Source organism: Schistocerca cancellata, chromosome 3 (assembly GCF_023864275.1).
Source record: "Schistocerca cancellata isolate TAMUIC-IGC-003103 chromosome 3, iqSchCanc2.1, whole genome shotgun sequence".
Taxonomy (NCBI): domain Eukaryota; kingdom Metazoa; phylum Arthropoda; class Insecta; order Orthoptera; family Acrididae; genus Schistocerca; species Schistocerca cancellata.
In genome coordinates this window covers 562,359,266-562,386,869 of record NC_064628.1, presented here as the reverse complement: position 1 = coordinate 562,386,869, position 27,604 = coordinate 562,359,266, and the positions used below count along the sequence as shown (strand labels likewise).

General features: G+C 42.6%; 1 protein-coding gene across 1 annotated transcript in view; it reads right to left on the bottom strand.

Annotated features, from left to right (window-relative positions):
• Nucleotides 1–1,352: 1,352 nt before the first annotated feature.
• The window catches only part of LOC126175416 (juvenile hormone esterase-like), a 62,480-nt gene continuing 36,228 nt past the window's right edge, over nt 1,353–27,604 (bottom strand). The window contains exons 6-10 of the mRNA XM_049922214.1: nt 25,739–25,889; nt 19,876–20,057; nt 13,795–13,924; nt 5,903–6,035; nt 1,353–2,107 (exon numbers count right to left, since the gene is read on the bottom strand). Coding sequence (XP_049778171.1) covers nt 1,939–2,107; nt 5,903–6,035; nt 13,795–13,924; nt 19,876–20,057; nt 25,739–25,889 — 765 coding nt within the window. The 3' untranslated portion in view covers nt 1,353–1,938. The remainder of the gene's footprint in view (nt 2,108–5,902; nt 6,036–13,794; nt 13,925–19,875; nt 20,058–25,738; nt 25,890–27,604) is intronic.

Below are 27,604 nucleotides of genomic sequence, written 5' to 3'. Positions count from 1 at the left end.
TCATATTAGTTTCGTTGCATAAAAACACTACTCTGATACATGGGCTACGTATATCAGTCAAGGAATACTACAGTTACCTTTCCTTTGCAGTAGATCATTATCTTGAAACTGCAAATTTTTGTAAGTCTGATGTGTTTTCAATTTAAACACACGTCATTAAGAAAATTTTTGGACAAACTGGAACACTATACCGACAAGAGAAGCGTACGTGTGTCATACTATAAGAACAGTGTAACTAGAAGTTTATTTGTTTATATTTCCTCCTAATTTGATCGTCTTTTATCAGCATGGAAAGAAGACAGTTTTTCACATTACCAATGTTCGTACCAGAAGTGATTTCATTGAGCCGTCAAAGGGACCCGCTTATGTACAATAGAGGATGCATTACACTAAATTATCCTCAAAATCTCAAATATCCATACATAGACATTGTGCTCTTGTACCGAAAGTAATACGGCAACACAACTAAGCTCGAAACATTTCACGTGGATAGTTTTCGCAATAAATCAGAAACGTCTGATACTCCTCTGTATTCATCATATATTTCATGGGATTTGTATCGTTTTACTACTCATATCACCGATTTCCTGAAGCTCGAGAGGGATAGTTGTTTTGGACATGTCTTCGGTGTTCAGTGTTTAGTATCTTTCAACATTTGCGAGGGAACTAGGGTGGAAAATGCTCACGACACTACTAACTTTTTTAAAAAACAGTCAAGTACGATCCGTTTTCCTGAACTCTTTAGTAATGCCATTATCTAGATATTTTATCTCAAAAACAATAGGACGGAAATATTCAGTACCCAATACATTTCCACAACGAATATCAATTACGTAAGGGGCTTGTGAAACATCTATCAGCCTCCATAACTGAATCGTCAGCGTAGATGACAAAATGTTGAGGACCCAGGTTCGATTTCCGATACTGCTAAAGATTTTTCCTTGGTGGGAGAACTGGTTCAGGGTGCCTTCAGCCTCGTGATGCGAACTGAGGAGCTGCTTGACAGAACAGTAGAAGGTCAACGGTCTGGAAAGTCAGCAGAACGGCCGGGAGAGCGGTGTGCTGACCACATGCCTCTCCACATGGCATCCACGTGACGCCGCAATTCAGAGGATGACACGGCATCCGGCACAGAGCCCTTGGAACTGCACGGCCTGCGCGAGCAGGTCGTTTTGTGAAACAAGATACGTCGTTACAAATATGATTAAGTTATCGGGGTTTTATAAACAAGTATACAGTAGTCAAATCTTTCTCTCTCTCTCTCTCTCTAAACACACAACCACACACATCTCTCACGTACATACTCACTCACGGACAAGCATATTAATAATGAAATACTGAGCACAACATAGGAAAGATTGACCACTGTATGGGCTACCTTTATTTCATTAAAACTGTTACTGCACTGGTGTTTACATTCGAACTTTATGCAGCTGTGAAATGTATGGCTGTATTCAAACGTGGTTATACGTGTCCTGGAGATGATCCACGAATAGTAAGTTTCAGGGCCGAACCACAGATCAAAACATCTAGAGGACTAGCGGAAAACCGAGGTTGGCGTAAAGCAACAAGTTCGGTGACCTGTTCTGAATCCTAAGGTCTTAGCTCACAGCGAGAATTCCTACGGTTCCGCAGAAGACGTTAACAGTTTTACGTACGCACAACTTTTATGATTATTAATCACCAAAGTTCGCAGAAATATGCGATTGTAGTAATCACCAATAAAAAAGCAACCTGTTAATTTAATTATGTCAACACAGTGTTAACATGAAATAATAAACTGTGCCCAAATAATGAAACAGTGAATATTTTTTGCGCTTATAGAGTAGTTTATAGATATAAGCAACAAATTACAGCAACTTCGTCGTATGTGCAGATTTTTGACATCGTGCAGAAGTTCTAAAATAGAGTGAGATATGTCCTGATTGAAGCCCGCTTCTAGTAGGTGCCCGGGTATGGCATCAGAGGTATGTTCGTGTTCCAGAAGTCCATGCGTTCGCCCAGGAAGTTTTCCTCAAGACTGAAGTTGGCTCGCATCAGAAGATAGCTGCGGTTCCTCGGGTTATAAGGCTCCCACGTCACTGGATCCCCTTCCGGTGTGGGATTGCTGAGGAAACACAGATGAAGATATTATTTAACCACAATTTTATGCAAAGGATGTTAAGCGTATATCCGATCTTGTTTTGTTTTGTTAGCCACGTGGAGTAACCACGCTGTCCGAGGCGCCTTGCCACAGTTCGCGCGGCTACCTCCGTCGGAGATTCAAGTCCTCCTTCGGGCATGGGTGTGTGTGTTGTCGTTAGTGTAAGTTACTTTAAGTTAGATTAAGTAGTGTGTAAGCCTAGGGACCGATGACCTCAGTAGTATGGTTCCAAAGGAACTTAAAACAAATTTCCCAAAATTTCTCGTTTGTTGCGTTTTGATTCTTTTCTCCACACAATCATTACAGCTGCACGAATTCAACAGTGCGCGTACTTGGACCCTGAACTACTTTGAGATGAATAGTTTAATTCAATAAAATATGAGTATTAATATGTTTAGTTTTTGTTAGAAATCGCACTCCTCTTCTACTCTCACAAGCATATTGAAAGATGTCCGTAGTCCCTTTCATATAGATCAAATGTACCCAACGTTCCTGAGACCAGTACCCTTGAGTGCAATCAGATATTAGCTGGTACTCCCCTCCCTCTCCTCCCCCTGTCCACTATCTGCATATTGAGAAGTTTTATACTGACGAAGGTACATTACATTTCGTTTTATAGTGATATCAGTAAACTACGACAGATTGAGTGAACGAGACTTATTGTACAGACTGTTTCCAGTTACATTTTTATAGAATGATGAAGCAATTTTCAGTGTATCGCGAGTGCAGCTTATAACTCATACCGAGAAAGAAGAAAGCCGAGAATGATGAAGCAATTTTCAGTGTATCGCGAGTGCAGCTCATAACTCATACCGAGAAAGAGAGCAGACACTTGTTTCAAAACACGTTTCCTCTGCTCCACTCCTCTCCCTAATAACATTTGCTTCACCCACCCTCTGGATCCTCATTGAAATTCAACTAGCTTTAAATGTCTGTACTTATATTTTGTAAATAACTTGATTATGGGATTCGCAGAATTTGGAGCACTTAGGGCTGCCAATGTGATGTCTGAGAACTGCCACTAATTACAATGACAAAAAACAATAATGGACATGTGTAGACCCTACACCACTGTCGAAGCCATTTCGTAACTACCGTCAATTAGTTCGTGTGCTGAAACAAAGTGAATAACGCCGCAATTCCGGTCTACTGCGGAAAGCACCTACAACTCGGAGAAGGCATATTTAAGCATATCTGATATATATGTCTCAATTTTACTGTGAAATATACGTGATACATAGTGAGAATGTATGTAGTTGGTGGACTATGTGAGGAAGATATTCATATATTAGTTTCACAGTCTGTAACCTCTACCACATTGTGTCACGTCTAGTACTTGAAAAAGAGTAGTTATTGGTAAGTTACGTAATCAGCGTTATAGTCTTACGAGACAGCGATAATACCTCCAAAAACTGCATTATACCGCTCAGGATGCAATTACCTGCAGGTTGGGAGCCATTGCCCCAGACTGACGACATCTTGTACTTCAAGCTCGTGCCATCATATAGAGACATGATAGTTTACAAGTAAGTTAGGGAGGCAGCATTAAAGCCTTATGGAAGGAAGATGAGACGTGTAAACATTTTATCTCTGCTATTTTTCCCTTATTTCTGACACTGACTAGATTATGGTATTGTTGGTTAAGATATAACGCTTCATATTGACAGAGGAAGAACAATACAGCGAATGTGGAAACGTCGGTTTGGGTGTTCAAACTGAAACAAAAAACTTCTCAAATGTTCAAATGTGTGTCGAATCTTATGGGACTTAACTGCTAAGGTCATCAGTTCCTAAGCTTACACACCACTTAACCTAAATTATCTTAAGGACAAACACACACACGCATGCCCAAGGGAGAACTCGAACCTCCGCCAGGACGAACCGCACAGTCCATGACTGTAGCGGCTAGACCCGGCAAAAAACTTCTCCCACCCCGCAACTTTGTATTACTTCGAGCGTGACAAAGACACGCTTTGAACCAGGAATACGGCAAGCTTTAACATAAATCTCTCCCTACCGTCTGAAAGAGGTTACTTTGGAAGTGAGAGAAAGAGGCCTTTTGATGAGTGAGATTACACAGTGCGGAACCATCGAGGAGAAGGTCATTGGTATGTTCAACGTTCTAAAGAAAATTTGCCGCCTCTATTCGCTAGAGAGAGCCAGTTCTGGACATGAGAGAGAAGTGCAGGGCGGAAAAGAAACAGAAAAACTCACACGGCCCATCATTGGAGTGTTTCAAATCCATGTTCCGTCTTCCACCATTCTACCTACGGGGAGAGACGGGGACAGATAAGTGGTGAGAGACAGAGGGACGGAGAGCTGTAATCTTTGGTGTGACTGAACGTCTTAATATCTAACGGTTTTTACCATAATAATAATTGCAGAAGAATTGGGATTGCAGGCAAGAGAGCAACGGATTAACTTTGCCAAGGAGAGTAAAGTGGGAAACATTAATATTGGTGACTTTCAAATTTGATACAGCTGATTTTCTCTCATTCCTAAGAACCGTGGGATGTCCTGACTCGTCCGTGTCATTCGCTGAGGAGGGAGTGGCAGAGTACCTCGAGGCTGCAGCGAGCAGAGAGCGTTGACGGACAGTGCCGACGCGGTTACGGTGCGGCTGCTGGTTGCTGCGGTAAGTTTTCATTCACGAGTACACGAAGTCCTGCTGTTTCACCGGGCGTCGGTATTGAATTCATATTAGGTCGCATTTTCGTTTTTACTCACTTGATTGAGTCAATTCAGGGAAGCGTTTGGGGGTTATTGTTATGTCGTATAAGACAGTTGGTTCAATAAATGTACCACTGGATAGTCTTTCCCGCCACACCGTAATCATTCTTCGCTTTGTAATCAGTATTTGACATAGTAGTTGGTAGCCAGCAAAGAAGCAGGCTTCTCGAGTGTGTCTGTTAGATAAGCGAGACATCAGCCATTTTCCCTTCAGATACATAACGATCTCCTTATTTCCCTCAACACATGAGGGTACCTACAGAATTATGATGTAAGAGAGGCCACAGGTTGCCATGTAACCTTGTCCTAATCATTCATTGTTCCTGAACTTATACTGTTATTGTTCATGTTTTGTTGAGTAATTCACGGTATCTTTAGAAATAAAGATCATTTGTGGTACTAAAGCAATCTGCGAATGTCTTCCAAGCCGTCATCAGCCACCTACGCGTCTACATTATGCGACATTTTGATGATTACTACGTAGGTCCCGATTTAATCGTTGGTCCTAATTTATAAAGCGGCGGGGAAGGAAGGGGGGCTGGAGGAGCATACCAAGGTAATATTCCATCTAGCGAAGCGAATTTAAACCCATTCGATACTCGACAGAAGTACTATGGTTGTTGTCTCACGTATCTTGCAGCCACACCCGAGAAACATGGTTCTCAGCTAGACAGACAGAACAGTAAGCTTGCCCTACCAATTTTGTCTCACCACAGAAAAATGTATCTGTGATGAACAAGCCATATGCTACTCTCTTGCAACAATATAAAATACGTTTACTGAAATTTGATGAACTGAAACCTACAGACTGCTCTTACCATAAGCTGATGTGTCTTGTGGGACAGAAGACTACATTCTGAAGAGCACTGCGTACTCGGAAGTGCAAGTACGTAAGTCATTTTGTTTTCTTAACCACCGGATCACCACTCATTCTTGTTGCGATCTGTTTTGCTTGCATCAAAAGCGCCCTTTTACCCTCAGTTAATCAAGTTGCGCTATTGTTCCTTGTGTATATCTCAATCAACATACCCATATTTGGCGAAGTTGGTCCAGAGCCGCAGCAGGGTCCTTCGCACCTCGTCTTCTTCAGAAGTGAGATCCAAGTTATACTTGGTATCATTACGCAAAAATAGAAGTCTCAGTTCTCCACCGTGATTGACACCTGGAACAATACATATATTATCAAAATGAATGTCTGTACGAATGTACGTATGCATCTACGTTGGGTCAATTTCAACCAAAACTGCTACACATAGCCGGCCGGGGTGGCCGAGCGGTTCTAGGCGCTGCAGTCTGGAACAGCGCGACCGCTACGGTCGCAGGTTGGAATCGTGCCTCGGGCATGGATGTGTGTGATGTCCTTAGGTTAGTTAGGTTTAAGTAGTTTTAAGTTCTAGGGGACTGATGACCTCAGAAGTTAAGTCCCATAGTGCTCAGAGCCATTTGAACCATTTTCTGGTACTCATATTTCTTGCTATCTGGATAGGTGCACTGTGGGGGTGATAATCACCTACTTATCAAAAGCGTGGGATGGGGGTGATAACGAAGATTAACTGACAGAATGCATATACCCAGACTATATTAAAACAGTATTTGAGAGTGAGAGTAGTAAGCGACTGCAAAAAATGTTACACATAATTTCAAACGTTTACGAATCACTGCCTTGCGGACAAAGTGATGAAAGAGAATGAAAATTATTGCCTTCATTTTCACTGCACATGCAGTAAAATTCCCGCATCAGGTATAACAGTTTAATTTCCTACTTCTTTACTAACTCTATTTGTAACACATGTTGCATAGAGTATGCACATACACCGCTGAATGTAGGTGCAAAATTATACCATTGTAAGCGTCATAGCTCAGGAAATATACTGTCATAAAAACTGAAAAGCATGAAAAACTGCCCCACCATACATGAAGTTTTAATTTATTAGTTTTTTATTGCTAATTGTATTCGCAGCATGCTGGTATTTCGCAAGCAGTATCCACACACAACACAAAACGCATCTCGAAAATTATATCATTATACGTCAGATAGTTCAGGAGATAGGATGCCATAAATATTGAGATACGTAAAAAAATAGGTTTTCTTGAAACGGAAATAACAGAGACTATACGCATCCAGTGTTTGATAATGAGAACGCTTAGCGACTCCTTACAAATTTTAGGCTTCATTCCAGACCTTCCCTAAATTATTCTCGCTAACTTGCTTGACGTCAAACATTTAACATAGTAACTCATTTGTAAATTTTCAAGCTATTCCCTATAGGAAAGTTCGAGAATTTCTAGAATCGAGGTTTACAAGTTAATTACTACCTGGACAGAAGCAGTGCGGGGTTAACAACCACCTACATCTTATAGGGTGGGAGTGAAAAGGGGGTGATATTAACATATAGTTCAGAAACACTTGAAGCAACTTCAATCAAATGTGTTCAATAGATGACTTATTACTGTATAAAACTGTAGTGTGGGTGAGGTTTCCCAATACCATTAGGGGTGGTACTGTGGATAAGAAGCCATGTCGTAAAAATGTTCTAAAGTGACTTTTTGGTATTTATTTTCCGTACTTGGGTGACTAGAAATACCTTTAAAAATAGCAAGAGCAGTTTGTGTCTATTTGCGCTGTCCAGTGAGTCAACCAGGTCACGAGAACTAACCTTGCGTGGATCCAATAATTTTGTCAACGTGTTTCGGAACCTAAGATCGAGCCACATTTCTGAATACCACCGACAGTTCTACTTCATCTTTAGAGTCGTATAACGTCGTATAGTGTAAATCAGCAGACAGACACATACACACATAAAAAAAATTGGCATCACCTCGGTTCCGAGAGTTCCGGAACCTGTACAAAAAATTGGAATCGAGATCAACATAAACATCTTTTCCGCCCTTTTATTGCTCATGAAAACCACACATTGCATGTCGTACCACCATACAACGAGACCTTCGTAGGTGTTGATCCAGACTGCTCTACGCATCGGTACCTCTAATACCAAGTAGCACGTTCTCTTACATTGATGCATGCCTGTATTCGTCGCAGCATATTATCCACAAGTTCATCAAGGCACTGTTGGTCCAGATTGTCCCACTCCTCAACGGCAATTCGGCGTAGATCCCTCAGTGTAGTTGGTGGGTCACATCTTCCATAAACAGCCCTTCTCAACATATCCCAGGCATGTTCGATAGAGTTCATGTGTGGAGAATATGCTGGCCACTCTAGACGAGCGATGTCGTTATCCTGAAGGAAGACATTCACAAGTTGTGCACGATGGGTGCGCGAATTGTCGTCAAGAAAGACCAATGCCTGGCCAGTATGCTGCCGATATGGTCGCACTATCGGTCGGAGGATGGTATTCACGTCTCCTACAGCCTTTGCGGTGCGTTCGATGACCACCAGCGGCGTACGTTGGACCCACATAATGCCACCCCAAAACGTAAGGGAACCTCCACCTTGCTGCACTCGCTGTACAGTGTGTCTAAGGCGTTCAGCCTGACCGGATTGCCTCCAAACACGTCTCCAACGATTGTCCGGTTAAAGGCATATGCGAAACTCTTCATCGAAGAGAACGTGATGCCAATCCTGAAAGGTCCATTCGGCATGTTGTTGGGCCCTTCTGCACCGCGCTGCATGGTATCGTGTTGCAAAGATGGACCTTGCCATGGACGTCAGGAGTGAAGTTGCACATCATGCAGCCTACTGCGCAGAGTCTGAGTCGTAACACGTCGTCCTGTGGCTGCACGAAAAGCATTATTCAACATCGTGACGTTGCTGTCAGGAATCCTCCTAGCCATAATCCATAGGAAGCGGTTATTCAGCGCAGTAGTAGCCCTTGGGCGGCCTGAACGAGTCATGCCTCTCTGTATTTCCTCCATGTCCGAACAACATCGTTTTGGTTCACTGCGAGAGGCCTGGACACTTCTCTTTTAGAGAGTCCTTCCTGGTACAAAGTAACAATGCGGACGCGATCGAACCGCGGTAGTAACCTTCTACGGATGGTAGAACCACAGACAACACGAGTCGTGTACCTCCTTCCTGGTGGAATGACTGCAACTGATGGGCTGACGGACCCCCTCCGTCTAATAGGCGCTGCTCATGCATGGTTACGTAGATCCTCGGGCGGGTTTAGTGACATCTATGAACAGTCACAGGGACAGTGTATGTGATACAATATTCACAGTCAACATTTATCTTTAGGAGTTCTGGGAAACGGGGTGATGCAAAACTTTTTTTTGATGTGTACATATTACATACGCATCTCTTCTCTAAGCTCCTGGATCGATTATTACTTACTGCCTGGGAAGAATGCGAGGTAAAAAGCACTGACCTCATAAGGATGGCGATGAAGTTGTTAAAGGTGTGATGGATAGAGAAAGAGCAGAGTATGTAGACAGAGAGAGCGTGATTGAGAATGTGGTTAGACACTAAGAGGTAGAGAGGTTTGGACTGTTTACTGCCGATATAAATTCGACGAAAGCCGATTAGAGTTTCTAATTTGGCTCTTCACTTCAAATGGGTTTGAACTGTGTAACTGAATTGACAAGCAGCGATATTTTCTACGAATATGTTCGACGTGAAGGGCATGAACATTCAGAAACTGCGCGGTACGATATTGGACGATAATACGTCAACATTGTATGGAGCAGATTAATCGTTAGTTGGAATAGTACGGTAAACTGCGTGCGATACCTTTGTAGCAAGATGGGTGCTGCAATCGTTAAAATACCTACCAGTGATACGGCAGTAAATTTCAGCTAGTACTCGGAAAACACATTGTTCAAAATCACAAGAGTAGGTGGTGTACATGGAAAAATATCTGGAGACACGAGAATATCCTAGTTGGATTACGCTGTGGTCAGACAGTTCTGTCCGCCTGCTCCGTAGCTGAGTGCTCAGCGCACTCAGCTGTCATGCAGAAGGCTTGGATTTGATTCCAGCACAGGTCAGATTTTACCCTGTCGGGGACTGGGTGTTGTGTCGTTCTCATTATCATTTCATCATCATGGACACGCAAGTCACCAAACTGGCGTCAAATAAAAAGTTATGGACAATGTGGTCGAACAGCCGCTAGCGGGCTCTCCGGCTCAATATTACCATACGATCATTTCATTTCGTTTAAGAGATTCCTAAATTCGATATTGGACTGTAAGGCGTACCGAGGAGCAGATGTGGACTCAGATAATTCATAACGCACAGTTAAATGAATATGAGTCGGATGGGAAAATTGCAAGTATTCTCTTTATTAGTTCAAACGTAATCATCATTACAGTTACTGCATTTATCCCACGGTAACACAAGACTATTCAGTTCCTTCATTTACCAATGTTTATGTTGTCCACGGAACCATGGTTTTACCCAGTCCCGTCTCTTTTTCAGGAGCAGATCGACGGCCATTATGTCTTCCTTGAGAGCTCCAAAAGTATCGGATTCGCATGGGAAGAGGTCTGAATTGTGTGGAAGATGTGTAAGTGCTTCCCAGCGAAAATTCTGCACTGTATTCGAAATACCCTTGGTAACATATGGGCCTGCCACTGATGACATAACTATCCTCAGTGAAATTGACGATTTGCAAGATCGTTAAATGGAATGAACATTCTAATGAGTACTAAGACTGAGGTAAACTGAAGAAAGAGGAAAGTAATTAGAAGTGGCAGAAATGAGATAAGCAAGAGGTTTAACATCACAATTATGACCAAGACGCAAACGAAGTTAAGAAATTCTGCTACCTTGGAAGACAAATAACACGTGATGGATGAAGTGAAAAGGACATAATACCGCTAGAACAGTACACACGAAGAGGAAATTCCCAGCCAAAAGAAATCTACTAGTATTAAACACAGGCCTTAATGTGAGGAAAAAATGTCTGAGAACGTACGTTTGGAGCACAACACTTTATGCCAATGAATCAAGGATTGTAGCAGAACCAAGGAAAATTGTAATCGAAGCTTTTGAGAAATGGTGCTTTAGAAGAATGTTGTAAAGATCACAAAAAATACCAACTCGTGATATTTTATTACTTAAGTCTTGCAACATTTGTAACTAAATTAATTTTCTTAGATTCTCGCAATGTAGAAAAGTATAACACTAAAAGTTCGACTGGAATGGTCAGAAATAAAGAAATGTATGGGTACACAGAGTTGTACGTTCAGTTTCATTTACTTCCGTGCTAGGCGAGTACATTGTTCGTCGTACATATTTTGCGAGATTGTAAATACACGTCTCAGTGGCTAAAATATTTTCTCTGGGCGCCTGATTAACTACGCCCGTGCAGTGTGACAAGATGCTATTATTTTTATTTCTTGTAAAAATGAACACATTTCAACGGAGAAAGAGAGATTTTAGGAAGGCTAAATATTTCTGGAATAAAGGTGACTACAGTTTAACTACACTCCTGGAAATTGAAATAAGAACACCGTGAATTCATTGTCCCAGGAAGGGGAAACTTTATTGACACATTCCTGGGGTCAGATACATCACATGATCACACTGACAGAACCACAGGCACATAGACACAGGCAACAGAGCATGCACAATGTCGGCACTAGTACAGTGTATATCCACCTTTCGCAGCAATGCAGGCTGCTATTCTCCCATGGAGACGATCGTAGAGATGCTGGATGTAGTCCTGTGGAACGGCTTGCCATGCCATTTCCACCTGGCGCCTCAGTTGGACCAGCGTTCGTGCTGGACGTGCAGACCGCGTGAGACGACGCTTCATCCAGTCCCAAACATGCACAATGGGGGACAGATCCGGAGATCTTGCTGGCCAGGGTAGTTGACTTACACCTTCTAGAGCACGTTGGGTGGCACGGGATACATGCGGACGTGCATTGTCCTGTTGGAACAGCAAGTTCCCTTGCCGGTCTAGGAATGGTAGAACGATGGGTTCGATGACGGTTTGGATGTACCGTGCACTATTCAGTGTCCCCTCGACGATCACCAGTGGTGTACGGCCAGTGTAGGAGATCGCTCCCCACACCATGATGCCGGGTGTTGGCCCTGTGTGCCTCGGTCGTATGCAGTCCTGATTGTGGCGCTCACCTGCACGGCGCCAAACACGCATACGACCATCATTGGCACCAAGGCAGAAGCGACTCTCATCGCTGAAGACGACACGTCTCCATTCGTCCCTCCATTCACGCCTGTCGCGACACCACTGGAGGCGGGCTGCACGATGTTGGGGCGTGAGCGGAAGACGGCCTAACGGTGTGCGGGACCGTAGCCCAGCTTCATGGAGACGGTTGCGAATGGTCCTCGCCGATACCCCAGGAGCAACAGTGTCCCTAATTTGCTGGGAAGTGGCGGTGCAGTCCCCTACGGCACTGCGTAGGATCCTACGGTCTTGGCGTGCATCCGTGCGTCGCTGCGGTCCGGTCCCAGGTCGACGGGCACGTGCACCTTCCGCCGACCACTGGCGACAACATCGATGTACTGTGGAGACCTCACGCCCCACGTGTTGAGCAATTCGGCGGTACGTCCACCCGGCCTCCCGCATGCCCACTATACGCCCTCGCTCAAAGTCCGTCAACTGCACATACGGTTCACGTCCACGCTGTCGCGGCATGCTACCAGTGTTAAAGACTGCGATGGAGCTCCGTATGCCACGGCAAACTGGCTGACACTGACGGCGGCGGTGCACAAATGCTGCGCAGCTAGCGCCATTCGACGGCCAACATCGCGGTTCCTGGTGTGTCCGCTGTGCCGTGCGTGTGATCATTGCTTGTACAGCCCTCTCGCAGTGTCCGGAGCAAGTATGGTGGGTCTGACACACCGGTGTCAATGTGTTCTTTTTTCCATTTCCAGGAGTGTATAAATATGAATCTCCATGCAACGAAAATTCTTATGATTCTTGAGTTTCTCCCGGCGTATTTGATAACCAAAATATCCACGGGTGTATTGCCGGTCTACAGTGTCCAACGGGCACAATATTTCGGCGATCATACATGTCGCCATTATCAGGTGAACTGACGGACCGAGCTCCTGTAAACGTGCCGGTACGGAGATGCGTGCGCTATGGCTCCTCAGGGGGAACTGGCTTCGGTCGCGGCGGCGGTACGCATCGTCTGACCAATATGCGTACGGTCGAGGATCGATGCCGTGAACACCAGAGGCACTGATGTATCCGAGCAAGTCGGTTGTCGCTGAACATTGTTTGTCAGAAAATCACGCTATGGAGTATGAACGCACGAGGATTCTAGTACAGACGTCGAGATACTGGGACAGCGTTGTTAGAGAGGCCATCGAAATTAGCACCAATGACGACCTCATAAACCGTGACTGTGGCTATAATCTTAGCAGGGCTTGGGAACCAGCGATTGGGTTAATCAAGAGTAAATCGAGCAAACGTATAGTTGTGACGACCACGGCGGTCAGAGCCGTCACACCGACGTCATCTCAGACGCCGTCGCAATGTGTTCCACCGCGTGACCTTGGCGCGGGGCGCGGACGGAGGAGGGAGTGCGCCGCGGGCGGAGGGTATTTAAATCGGCTGCCACCGCGGTCGAAGAAAGTTCCCCCTGAGCAGCCATAGCGTACGGATCTCCGTACCGGCACGTTCACAGGAGCTCAATCCGTCAGTTCACCTGATGATGGCGACATGTATGATCGCAGAAAAATTGTGCACGTTGGACACTGTAGACTGGCGGTACACCCGTGGATATTTTGAAAATTCTTATGTTTCTCTGTTTATTGTATGAAACTCTTGTTGTGTTTATGCAGTGAGAACATATGTGCTGTTTGGTTGTCTATGTTGCAGCATCACTTGACTATGACACAGAAACCTAAACTGCAAATCTGAATAAACAAAATAGCACAGTAAAAGCGGACGCCTTGATGTCACTTATAAAACTCTTGATTTATTTACTTGCTGTTTTGTCGTATTAGTTACCAATATCACCGCGTGAGATGAAGGTGCCGTACTCACCCCACTCATTCGTCGGGATACTGTCTCCGCGGTAGTCGAACTCGTAGTAGTACACAGGAATGTCTGCTGTTTCGACGATAGTTCTTACTACCGCATCAGTTGCATCGAAGAAGCTGACGTCCTGTGTCAGCTGTAAGACAGCAAAACGTGAAGAAAAAAATTACACATGATAGGATTTACCTTAGCATACACTTTTATTTTCTTGTGCAGATACACACATTCCGCCGGAGAAATAAATGTTTTAGGATGACTAGATGTATGTGGAACAGTCAACAACATCGCATTCTCATGATTAGCACTTTGTCTAAATACGCAAGGATGAATTTTTGTAGTAGCCATTGTCCCTAACGCACTCTGTTTCCGTGATGCTTAACTCGCAAGGAGTCAGTTCGTATTATGGTCACTGAAAAAAAAATCACGTCTTGCATTAGAAGGAATGTGGGGAAAATGCAGTCACGTCAAATGCGTGACTTTGCACCGATATTCGGTATTAAATTCCATTCATCTATACAGTGGAAAGTCGTGAGGGCATGTGGTACTTTCCACGAAGATCCGTCCGTTGGATGGGGACACTTAGTTCGGCGGCCCTTTAGGGCTATCCCTGAGGACGAGGCATCCAGTCTCACCCTCTCACTTCCTTTCATCCGTAATTCTACAAATACAAAACCACAATGTACAATCACTCATAACAGTCAGTCACATGGTACGAATACACACTTGAACGTTCAGAACAATTCAAAACAGGCCAGCGGCAAGTTACTTGTACTAGTAGCTCGTCCAGAACGGCACAGTGTGATGGTTGCATCAGTCGCAAACGCTCATATTCTGACTTTACGACTGATCGGGAATTCTGATGCGAAGACGAGTTTACGTAGAGGTAATGCTTTCAAACGCCCGGCGAAGACAGATTTCATATTGCTAGATTTCCGGAAAATGGTATAACTGTTCCCCGCTGCAGATCCGTGCACACAGATGAAGTTCTCGGATATGTGGAGTGGCTCGAATTCGTTTTAAGTGACAATCGCATACAAAGGCTTTGTCAGGCGTGCCACATGGAACTGTGATAGGATCACACTAGTTCTCTGTTCAAATAAACTATCCGACGTATAAGGTGATCTTCTATCTGCAACTGTTAGCTGATAACGCTCTAGCTTACGTGACTATGTCGCCTTTATTTAACATGATGAATGGCAGCTTCCTCTAAGTGTGATCTAGGAAAAATAATCGTATAATGTTAGAACACAATATTAATGGTGTCCTGCTTGACACAGACTCATCGATTAAATGTCTAGCCGTAACAATTCAAATGGAAACACAACCAGCGCAAAGGACAATTATAGGGAAGGTGAATGGCAGACTCCGGTTTATTGCGAGAATTCTAGGAAATGGTAGTTCGTCTGCTTAGGAGACAGCTAACAAAACACTTGTGTGACACGTTCTTGAGTTCTGTCCGAGTGTTTCCGATTCACACCAGATTGGATTAAAGGTAGACATCGAAGAAATTCAGAGGCGTACTTTTAGATTTGTTACCGATAGTTTCGATCAATAATAGGGTATTACAGGAAGGCTACATGAACTCAAATGAGAATTCTTGGAGGGAAGAAGACGTCCTTTCAGCGAAACGCTATTGATAAAATTTATAGTACCAGTATTTCCGACAGACGGGAGAACGATCCTACTGCCAGGAACATACACGTCAGGGTAGGAACGAGAAGATAGTTAACAAAGGCTTATACACAGTATTTTCCTCTCGCTCCAGTTTCGAGTGGACCAGAAAAAGTTACGACTAGCCTGGTACGCGGTACTCTCCACCAAGCACTGCATGGTGGTTTGTGAGTAACGCATGTACATGAAGACGCAGATGACATATGATAACTTGCATTAATTAACAGAAGAAAGTGATTTGCTTCTATGTGGAAGCGTAAGAAGGCAAACATATACTTTGAGATACAAAGCAATGTCACTGCATACGTTAACGAATTTCTTATGACAGTGAATGAACTGAGAATTTTTCCAGAAAAAAAACACAAAAAACAGTGACGAACTTATCATCCACAATTTTGATACACACAACATTTTGAATACTGCCTACTGTACGTACATCATTTTTATTACACGAATATACTTTTCGAAATCATAGCTACAACACTAAGACTTTTTACTGTTCTTTAACGATCTTCACTGCGGTGGTAACCAGCTAGAAACGTAAGATTAAAACCGAAAACTGTTTGTCCAAGATGAGTATTTGCTTTGTTTGTATGCCATACCAAAAAAAGCCATAAAATTCAGGGATAAGTGTTACTGAAGTGATAATATCGCAGTGAATGTTCTTACATAACATCAGAAAAACATGATTATGAAGCTGACGGCTTAGAACGTGCATTGACAAGGTAGAAATGCTGTGAATACTCTAGACGGAATTTATTTTTAAGCTGTAAATTTCTTTCTTTCAAGGAGCCTATTGTTCTTGGAGTGATAAACAGGCACTTAAACGCGAAAGAAACAATAGCATCAACGACACGAAGCTGTAGAAGGCAATGGAAACCATGACTGTAAAGAGATAACGTGTATCCACAGGACATGTTGCTCATCATTATAAAAAAAATGGTTCAAATGGCTCTGAGCATTATGGGACTCAACATCTTAGGTCATAAGTCCCCTAGAACTTAGAACTACTTAAACCTAACTAACCTAAGGACATCACACACACCCATGCCCGAGGCAGGATTCGAACCTGCGACCGTAGCAGTCCCGCGGTTCCGGACTGCAGCGCCAGAACCGCTAAAAGTGTTAGTATAATCTCTCAATTGTAAGAGATTCCGGATTAGACGACAACACAGCTCTCTGTTAGCGTAGTGCCAAGATAAACACGAGAAAAAAACTGAACAACCAATGAAAGGGCAAAATATAAAGTTGTTGGAATGTGGAAAGTTACAAATTTGAGCGTGATTGGTAAACTAGAAAACCTAAAAAGGGAAATGCAAAGACTCAAAATAGATAGTGGGGGTCAGTGAAGATAAATGGGAGAATGATCAGGTTTTCCGGTCAGACGACCATAAAACGAGTGACGGGGAAGGGGCGTGTGGGAGGGGGGAATACCAATAGCAGCAGAAAATACACTGAGGTGATAAAAGTCATGAGATACCTCCTAATGTAATGTTGGCCCTCCTTTTGCCCCTCATATTGTATATGTCACATGGGCTCAACGAGTCGACGGAAATGCCCTGCAGAAATACCAAGGTGTCTTGCTTCTACAGCAATGATTCCGAAAGTGTTCCCAGTGTAGGATTTCGTACATGAATTGACCTCTCGATTATTTCTCATAAACGATCGACAAGCTTCATGTTGGGCGATCTTGGCGGTCAAATAATTAACATCAATTGTCCACAGTGTTCTTGAAACCAATCGCAAACAAATGCGGTTCGGTGAAGGGTGCATTTTTATCCTTATAAACTCCATGTTTGAGAATATGAAGTTAATGAATGGCTTCAAATGGTCTCCAAGAAGCCGAACACACTTCCGTTCAGTGAGCGTTTCAGTTGGACCAAAGGACCCAGTCCATTCTATGTAAACACAGCCCCACACCATTATCGAGCCACCACAAGCTCGCAGAATCCCTTGTTGACAAATTGGGTCCATAGCTAAGTGGGGTCTGCGCCATCACGAAACCAAGATCAGCTCTTACCAACTGAAATAGGTATTCATCTGACCGGGAAACTGTACTACAGTCGTCTAGGGTCCAACAGATATGTTCACGAGGCCAATGAAGGCGCTGCAGGCGATGTCATACTGTTAGCAAAGACACTCGCGTCGATCATCTTCAGCCATAGGCCATTAACGCCAAATTTCTCAGCACTGTCCTAAGGGAAACGGTCCTTGTACGCCCCACGATTAATTCTGCGAGTACTTCTCGCAGTCTTGGTTGTGTGTTAGCACTGACAACTATACGTAAACGCTGCCACTCTCGGTCGTTAAGTGAATGCCGTCGGCCACTGCGTTGTCCCTGGTGAGAGATAATGCCTGAAATTTGATATTCTCGACACGCTCGTAACACTGTGGATGTCGGAATACTGATTTCCGAAATGGAACATCCCATACATCCAGCTGCAACTAACAAAGGCTGTTAATTTCCGTCGTGCTGGCATAATCAAGTCAGCAACATTTTCACATGAATCACCTTCATACAAATAACCACTCCGCCAATGCACTACCTTTCTATAACTTGTGTACGCAATACTAACACTAATTTTTACCTTTTTGACCTCAGCGTAGCCTAACCGGACTGGGATTTGATATGAATAGGAAAGTAGAATTACTGGGAACTGTTAAGTACCAGGTTCACTTCTCATCAGTATCGAAAGCAAACAAAACCCAAAGCCAACAGGTTTTCGGTAGCCTAGGAGCATAGTCATGTATTACAGTTTAAATGAAAGTTCTGCCATTTCACATATTGTGATACCGGCATTACCTAACGATGTTTATATATTTCGACGATGATTTCACTTATAAAAGTCTGATCACGCTTAACTTTGAAGTATCTGAAAATGGCCAAAGGTCGAAAACATGGTTGATAATAGAATAAACAGTCAATACAGTCAAATGGCGGTAGTTCCATTCAGCCAAAACCAGTAGTCGAAGTATACATGCCGACTGCTCGTGCAGAAGATGAAGAGATAGAGAAAAAATATAAGGACGTTGAACAGACAATTTAGAATGTGAACGGAGACGAAAATTTAATAACATCGTTGCATTGGAATGTTGTTGAGGTAGGAGTAGAAGAAAGACGTACAAAATACAGTAGTAGGGCTTAGAGACGAGAGAGACTAATTGAGTTCTGTAACAAATGTTATTTAGTAATAGCGAATACGAATATACTATTCAAAATGACACGAGTAAGACGCATACTTGGAAAAGTCAGGAAGACGTGGAAAGAGTTATGTCACGATAAGACACAGATTTAGAAATCAGAAATTTGGATTTTAAGGCGTACACAGATGTAGCCGGATCACAAATAAGTAATGATGACGAGTGGGATGAAGTTTAAGGGCTTAACCTGGAGGAATCAGTGCCCAAAGAAATGTGATACTGAAATACTGAGGAATAATGAGACGCGTTTGAAGTTCTCTGAGGCTATAGACACTGTGATAATGAGTAACACAATATGTGGTTTACTAGAAGAAAAATGGTGACCTCTAAAGAGATCAGTGACAGAAGTTGGGCATACACACACAGATACCAGGAAGGTAACTGCGAGAAACCTTGGGTAAAAGAAGAAATACTTGAATTGTTCGACGAGAGAAGGAAATACGTTCAAGTAAATTTAGGAGTACAAAAATATAAGTCACAAAGGAATAAATAAATAGGAAGTTCATGGAAGCTAAGTTGAAGAAGTCGCTGCAAGAAAACTGTGAAGAAATCAAAACACAAATAATTGTCGGAAGGACTGATTCAGCATAAAGAAAAGTCGAAACAACTTCCGGTGAAATTATATATATATATATATATATATATAATATATATATATATATATATATATGTGTGTGTGTGTGTGTGTGTGTGTGTGTGTGTGTTTGTGTGTGTGTGTGTGTGTGTGTGTAAGCGAGCATGAAACTTTGGAACTTGTCACTTCTATTTTGAAATTAATTCAGGGTGCCCCCAGAGTGGAATAACGTCAGGTATATACAATATATATGTATCTTAAAACAAATGTCAATGCTATTAACAAAATGTTGTATTGGAAAATGGTCTTTAACACCGGTCGTACAGCAGAAAATTAATTATACAGTAGCATCACATGTTACAAAATGTGAGTTCCACGATTTATGAAAGCTGTGGAATACAATCAGCAAAAAGTATTTCGAAACTTGTAAGGTATTAGAGCAGGCTGACAGAAATCATAATACAGCAAACAACAAATTGAAGACGTAAGTTGCGAATGCTTCTCTCAGATAAAAGGTTGGTACAAGGAAGGGAAGGAATCCGTGGCGGACCAGGAGAGAGCGGGTGGGCGGCGGGGTCATCAAATCATTAAAAATGATGAATAAAAAAAGAAAAAGGAGATGACGTTTGGATCCTACTCACATGGACTAGAGGCTCCGGATCGTCCAGTGAAATAGTGTTGTTTCCGAAGTAGAATTCTCTGAGCTTGAGAGCTGCTTCCGCTTGTTGCATGGATGTTGGCAGGTGAAGACATGGGCCGACAACTTCCTCAAACACTTCGTTTAGGTTGCTGATAACATCCGGCCGGCTGAGTATGTTGATACCTATGAAGTGGGAAAATAATCATTATAATCCACTGTGCTTAGAGTTTTGTTTTGTTCTCTTAATTGTGAACAAGTGGATATTTAATATTTTCAGTACAGAATTAGCAGTATTTATGAGACGCAGAACAGAAGTAAAAGGATACACTACGATAAAATTCGCTTGGGACAGAACAGAAACCGTGATTATGTCTTGAGATGCTCCAGTTGAGATAGCACCAGCTATGGTTACATCCGTTGGAAACCCTGTGACACATTACACAACTACACTTGTCGTCTCCAAATCGACGTCACCAGGTGAATAACGAAGTCAAACACTCTCCTTGAACGTAACTTATCAGCCACAGTATTAGATAATAACCACTGACTATATGAGAATTACAGTTGTAGTGGCGGTGTATTACTCGTTTTAGGGGACGATTGGCCTTACTCCTGTTACTGTCACTTTAAACAATGATAAAATAATAAAATTGTCACTGATGTACTAATCAGATTTAAAATAACCTTAGTTTGATGGTTGGTGCTGCAGACATAAATAATGTACCCCAGCTACAAACGATTAACAAAAAATAAAGTTTATCGCTGTGAACATCACATAAGTTTTCGTGGGCTGATGATAAACTCTAAGTTAATAATAGATTGAATAAATTGAAATTCAGCTTGAACCCGCAATGCAGTAACTGGCAAACTCACTACATAAATAAAATGGCTGGACAACACAGGCGGTGGCAACAGCCAGACTTACTCAAAGTAAACCCTGCGACACGAACACAAATAAATGGTAATCCAATCGACACGCTATACTGTAACCTGAAGCGCTCATCAGTGGCGAAAAATAATCGAAATCCTCACTGGCCATCTGAGTTAAAACTAGGACTCATTGCAAATTCGCTTTACTCGCAAAAATACAGGTTCTGGTGAACAACCGGCAGAAATAAAATAGTGTTCTAGCCACTGCAGAATGTCTCTAAGTCATACTGAACTGATACAAAATATTTTAGTGCCTCGCAACTGAAGACACAAAAACTTCTACCACCGAAAAGCATACGAGCGGATCACCAGTCAGACTTAACCAAGCGGCGCTGAATAATACGACAGAGAAAGATAGCTGCTGCTTCTCTAAGCCCTCGACACACTCCTTCCCAGGACATTGAAGCCTCTACGTTACTTAATAGCAGCACGGCATCACCAGCCTCGTTTGGAACTTTTATTTACAAATGGAATTAAAAATGAAATGTGAATGATCCTTCAGATGGGAACTAAAATCTAATCAAAACACGTCTTATACTTAATTCCATGTGCAGTAGTTAGCCCACAACTTAATTTAAGAAAAACTGCAAATTTTAGCTGCAGTAATCAAAACAGGAAATGATGTCCGTGCCTCCACTAGTTGCAGTAAAGACATGTGTGGCATCACTATGTAACCTACAGGGACTGTTCTACTCTTTAAACTGCCACAATCATAATTAATGTAGCTCTAGCCAATGTAGAATTACGGACTAAATTATTGACATTCATAAACTATTAATTAAGAGCGACAACTGACTATATAAATGTTACAGACTAAATGTTATAGGTGGTGTGTTATTACATCTACAACACATTCTGCTTTGCAGTTAATGTAGCTCTCCTGGATAAACTAATATGATGATTCCAGTAAAAGTTTCAGTTAGAAAGTGTTTCATAGATTAATCAGTTACATTATGAAACATCAAGAGCGCAACGAATTGATAGCTTTATTTCCTTTGCATGATAAAAACCGTAAAAATTACTAATCTTTAGTGGATTTCGTCGAAACGAATCAGCTCAGGCCTATGTCTTCCCACATACATTATCTCTTCACCTTATCTGCATATCAACGGAATTGACTCTACTTTCTCTATAGCATGACATATGGTGCTTTTCTGCATCCAAACAGTTTGCACTGCACGTGTGAAAACGTGAACAGTATGAATCTACAATTTGTGTTCACTTCCGGACAGATCTGAAATTACGTCTGGAGCATGTAAATCCGAGGCCGTCCGCGGTGGTCTCGCGGTTCTAGGCGCTCAGTCCGGAACCGCGCGACTGCAACGGTCGCAGGTTCGAGTCCTGCCTCGGGCATGGATGTGTGTGGTGTCCTTAGGTTAGTTAGGTTTAAGTAGTTCTGATTTCTAGGGGACTGATGACCATAGATGTTAAGTCCCATAGTGCTCAGAGCCATTTGTAAATCCGATAGGAGCACGTGCAGGCCCGACCACACGGCTCTGACAAACATGCCCTCAGCCACCCGTCAGAGGTGTGCCCTCATCATCACCGACCCTCACTGCGTCCAAACTAAATGCAGCATCCAGACGCATATAACACGTCGTGTCACAGAGTCGAGTCGGGATAAGCATTAATCTGCTCTGCAACCAACATAAATTACTCAGAAAATATTTTCCTCCACCTCGAAGACTAGCATAATGGCGTTTCTTAATCTTAGATCATTACTGCTTTGACCGCAGGATATCGATACGTGCAGCAACCTGTGTAGTAAAGGTAAACTAGAATACAATTCACATGTCATTGGCGTACACGGTAATGACGTCACTTGCTCATCCATACCCTGTCTTGAGACACAATACGTAGAAGATCGGTCTAGTTGCTGTAGCCTGCGACCAGCTACACCAGATGCTATAGATCAATGGATTACATTTATCCCGAGAAAAATGGATCGTATCTGAGCACTACCGTTTTGCGTATTTCCGCCCAGACAGTACATTTCCACCTCCTTGTAATCTACGTGGTCTTTAGGCATACTATAGGAGTCAAATTGCAACTCCACGTCCTCCACTCTAGCCCTGAGTCATGAGGCAAAATTGAAGATTTTCAAGGGAACATGAGGAAACGGACTCATTTCGGAGGCGTTGGGTACATTTCACTGACGAATGATGTATTCAAACGTCGCCGTAATCTTAGTACCAGAGTGTGGAGGCGTTCAGATACCGGACACTAGGTACGTCTCAGGTATGCAATTCAATGATTTCCTCGTTATCGATCTAATATGAGGGCTGTCCGATAACTGGTCAGATCTTTCAGTCTCGTACCCAGCCATTCAGCCTTTCAAGAAGGGAACACACACTGTCAAACTCGTGAGCAGCCACTGATATGAGTCTGATTTAGCGTGTTTGTAATCGCATGAATGTAGAAGTGTGTTGTCTCTGCAACCTTCCCCACACTCTCAATGGCCTCAGAAGAGCCGCCGTCGTGAAGAGAGCAGGCTTTTGCGGCAACATATCATCCATCTTGTAGGCTGCTTGTCTATGAGGTTCCAAATATGTTACTCGTTCAATCTACACTGTGATTCAATATACTGAATACTATCTAGGGGAAATTTTTGAATTCACAGAAGGCATGGGTGTGTGTGTTGCCCTTAGCGTAATTTAGTTTAAGTTAGATTAAGTAGTGGGTAAGCTTGCGGATCGATGACCTCATCAGTTTGGTCCCATAACACCTTAACACAATTTTCCAAAAATTTCCCTGTATTTTAAAATTTTTCATTAGGTGATGGAGCTCGTTGAAAGTAGAGTTTGTTATAGTTTCGTAGTTGGGCCAAAGCAATTTACCTGCTCATCTCAGGTATAGAATGCATTGTATCAAATCAGTGAATGTAACAACTGTTATACTAGAGGGCGGTGTACAATCACCAATATTAAGTTGCCATTGCTGCAACTGAGAAGAAGCATGACGTTCTATAGACCGTTGCCTGTCTACTGAGTTAACCAGACATAAATTTTGTTGGGTGGATCTAGTTTCTAAATAGCGGAAACAGAAAAACAACTATGAACTTAAATTTCACAGCTGCATAGAAAGACTACTGGAGAATTGTCTGCTGCCTGTGGCTGCTCCAGCATATCAAATGGCTCTGAGCACTATGGGACTTAACTTCTGAGGTCACCAGTCCCCTAGAACTTAGAACTAGTTAAAACTGACTAACCTAAGTGTTGTGGACTGATAAGACAGCCAGTCCACAGTGACGGGTAACCGAAAGGCACGCGTTTAATTCACGCAGGCTTGCTTAAGTCTGAAACAGGATACGTAATGAATGCTATAAAGAAAAGTACGTAGCTGCTGGAATACTTAACTTTAATCCATCATTTGTATACAGCATTCTGGATGATACAAGTGAGACTCTCTATAGCAATGGTTAATGGCGCCTTGCTAGGTCGTAGCCATGGACTTAGCTGAAGGCTATTCTAACTGTCTCTCGGCAAATGAGAGAAAGGCTTCGTCAGTGTAGTCGCTAGCAAAGTCGTCCGTACAACTGGGACGAGCCCTAGTACGTCTCTCTAGACCTGCCGTGTGGTGGCGCTCGGTCTGCAATTACTGAAAGTGGCGACACGCGGGTCCGACATGTACTAATGGACCGTGGCCGATTTAAAGCTACCACCTAGCAAGTGTGGTGTCTGGCGGTGACACCACACTAAGGACATCACACACATCCATGCCCGAGGCAGGATTTGAACCTGCGACCGTAGCGGTCGTGCGGTTCCAGACTGAAGCGCCTAGAACCGCTCGGCCACACTGGCCGGCCTCTAGCATATCAATAGTTTTTTTTTTTTTTGTGACGAGTGATGGTGAGTAAGTAAGGTACGGTACGCGTAATATCAGTTGCCCTCACGTGTCTACCTGTTCAGGTAAGCATAGTTTGGTTGCGCGCCGCACTCTCTCCCCTTCCAACTTGTCCCATTGCACAGTGTGTCAGGGTGTGCAGAGTCAAGGCCAAGCGGTGTGTACATAGGAGCATCAATGCAGTGTGCTAATGAGATAGCATTGCTTTTTACCGCGTGTACATTGAGCAACAAATAGCGTAGAAGCATAGATTAAACACATCGAAAAAGGTGTAATCATTGTGTTCGTTGCTTTTAATCTAAGCACATATCACTTATCAATCGACAAAAGCATTCTCACAAAATATTCCTCAAATTAGTAAGTAACTTGTAATACATGTATAAAACCGCCTATTTTACTCCTCACGTTTCAAGCTATCTCCATACGAAATTTCATCGAAATCGGTTCAGTGCCTTAGCCATGAAAACGTAACGGATAGAACTACTTCCTCTTTTATAACATTAATATGGACAAAACTTACATTTAAGTAAGACACGTTTTTTCGAGATCCGATTTTGATTTAATAAAGCCTATGCCGTGCAAAACCTACGCTGAATTAGCTGCGAAAACACCATCAAAAGTCCCGTAGCAGTTTCGGAGAAGCGTGTTCAAAAAGACGGATAGACACACGACATCTTTACAGATTTGTTACTATTGTAAATAAGTAAGGCAAGAAGAAGTTTATTCACTTTCCTGAAATCATTAATAAACTCTATTTTGCGAAAATTTCATGCTGTCACGGGAGCAATGTAAGAATCAATGTGACCTGCAACATTAAACGTTGGAACCTATGTTAACCGCTAATGTGAAAAAGTGATAATTTTGGATCGATGCCACTTTGGCTACATAACAGTGGTATATTATACTTTAAACCTACAAAGAAATCGACACAAATGTAATGGACTCCATTTGCAAAATTAGTATGAGCTGCAAAGAGAATCGTTACATCTCTAAACAGTAATGCGACAAAAAAGGAACTAATAAATAGTCTTGTATCGGTGAAATACAGAAATGTCTCCCAATAATACGCTTCCCCATTAGTCACCACTCACCGTTTTCAGCTGATGTTCCACCTATCATAATGGGCACATGGCTGAAGCGACCCTCCTTCAAGGCAGTTATCGGCGACTCAGACAGAAGGCTGCCATTAACTTGCGGTTCTATCGTCGGCGCCCAAATTAGGAATGAAATGTACAGTTTCTCCTGCAACAGATACTACTTGCACAACACTTTTATTTGGCATAATGAAAGAAATTAGTTTATGCTGTTACATTAAATCTAATTTCTGTTTTAGTTTTAATGAAGCAGTTTTAGTGAAAGTGTTGCTGTTCTGTCTCATAACGACAACAGATCAGTCGTGCTACTTTTCTGGCTGATAGTGTTAGGATCACTCTGTTAATGAAACTGTTCGATGTTCTTTAAAAAGCTTTTGTCAGTCTTTTTCTGTTTACTGTTTTATACTTTCCGTGTAGCCGATGCATTTCTCAATTCACAGCTACAGAAACAATATGGAGTACTCTTTAAAGACATTTATTCTTCTAAAATATAATTAGAAACGTAAGAAAACACTTTCGATAAGGATACTCCTATAAAAGTACCGAGGGATCTGAAAACCATCCAGAACGAGATCTCCTATTCTACTTCGTGGATCGGCTTGTGTCACCAGTTCGCGGGAAACAAAGAAACTGTTGTTGTTTCAAACTGAAAAACACTCAGTTCTCTGATGGGTCCTTGATAATGTGTTGATGTCCCGAGATATAGTAATTCGGTACCTGATTCCTCTTCGTATAATAAAAGTACTATGTTTTATTGGAATGTGTATTTAAAATAGAATAAATTTGGGACATGCACATTTTACAATTTTATAGACACAACACCGCAGGATTTCTTATTTTTAAGGGAAATCACTAGAAATGAAAATATTTTGGAAACAAGTTTTGAAGAAAATATTGAAGTTATTTATTTTTTAATGGATAAGGCAGAATTCTAAAGTTATTCTTAACTTGCATTTCACCAGTGGAAGCGGCCGGCCGCTGTGGCCGAGTGGCTCTAGGCGCTTCAGGCCGGAACTGCGCCACTGCTACGGTCGCAGGTTCGAATCTTGCCTAGCACATGGATGTGTGTGATGTCCTTAGGTTAGTTACGTTTAAGTAGTTCTAAGTTCTAGGGGACTGATGACCTCAGATGTTAAGTCCCATAGTGCTCAGAGCCATTTGAGCCACCAGTGGAAGCGGCTCGTTTCACTGCAAAAACTTGTTAATGTCAACATTAACTGTGATGAAGAAATCGCATTTTAGGAGTTGATAGTGTAGCCATTACTGTAAAGTGGAAACCGCAGGAGCTGCTTTAGAACGTGATGTCAAAAAGAGGGTGGTCCCTTATAATTTTCTGGAATGTCGGTCTTCTGATTGGCTGCAGCGAGAACCTCTCGTGGAACCTCATGGATCTGTGATTCCTGAGTGATCACGACAGTGACGTTTATACTGCGTACCGTGAAGTGCTGAAGGCACATTCTTAAGAAAGAGGTCACACTAACCACGTGGGTGGCATGGTGAAGGTCGTTAATTCAGATGCAGAACGCTAGCTCTCGTGTCCACTCCATTCCTTTTTCCTGAAAAGGGCAGATCCTGCGTGCTTAGGCGAAAAGTAAAAGCCAAACATGAGTAAAACACATTTTACTTCGGTTTATTATGATAAAACCTATTGTCGGCTAAAGAGTGACTCCCGTTTAATTAGATCTTTTTTTATTTTTCGTTTTTAAATTTACTTCATTCTTTCATGTTAGATTAATTGCATGCTATGTGCTTTATTATATACAGCTATACAGAAACGCTTAGGATCGAGAGGGACTTTCTCCCGGAGAAATGGAAACAGTGTGTTCTGGGTAAACTCAGTCAAACAGGCATCATGGGAAAACT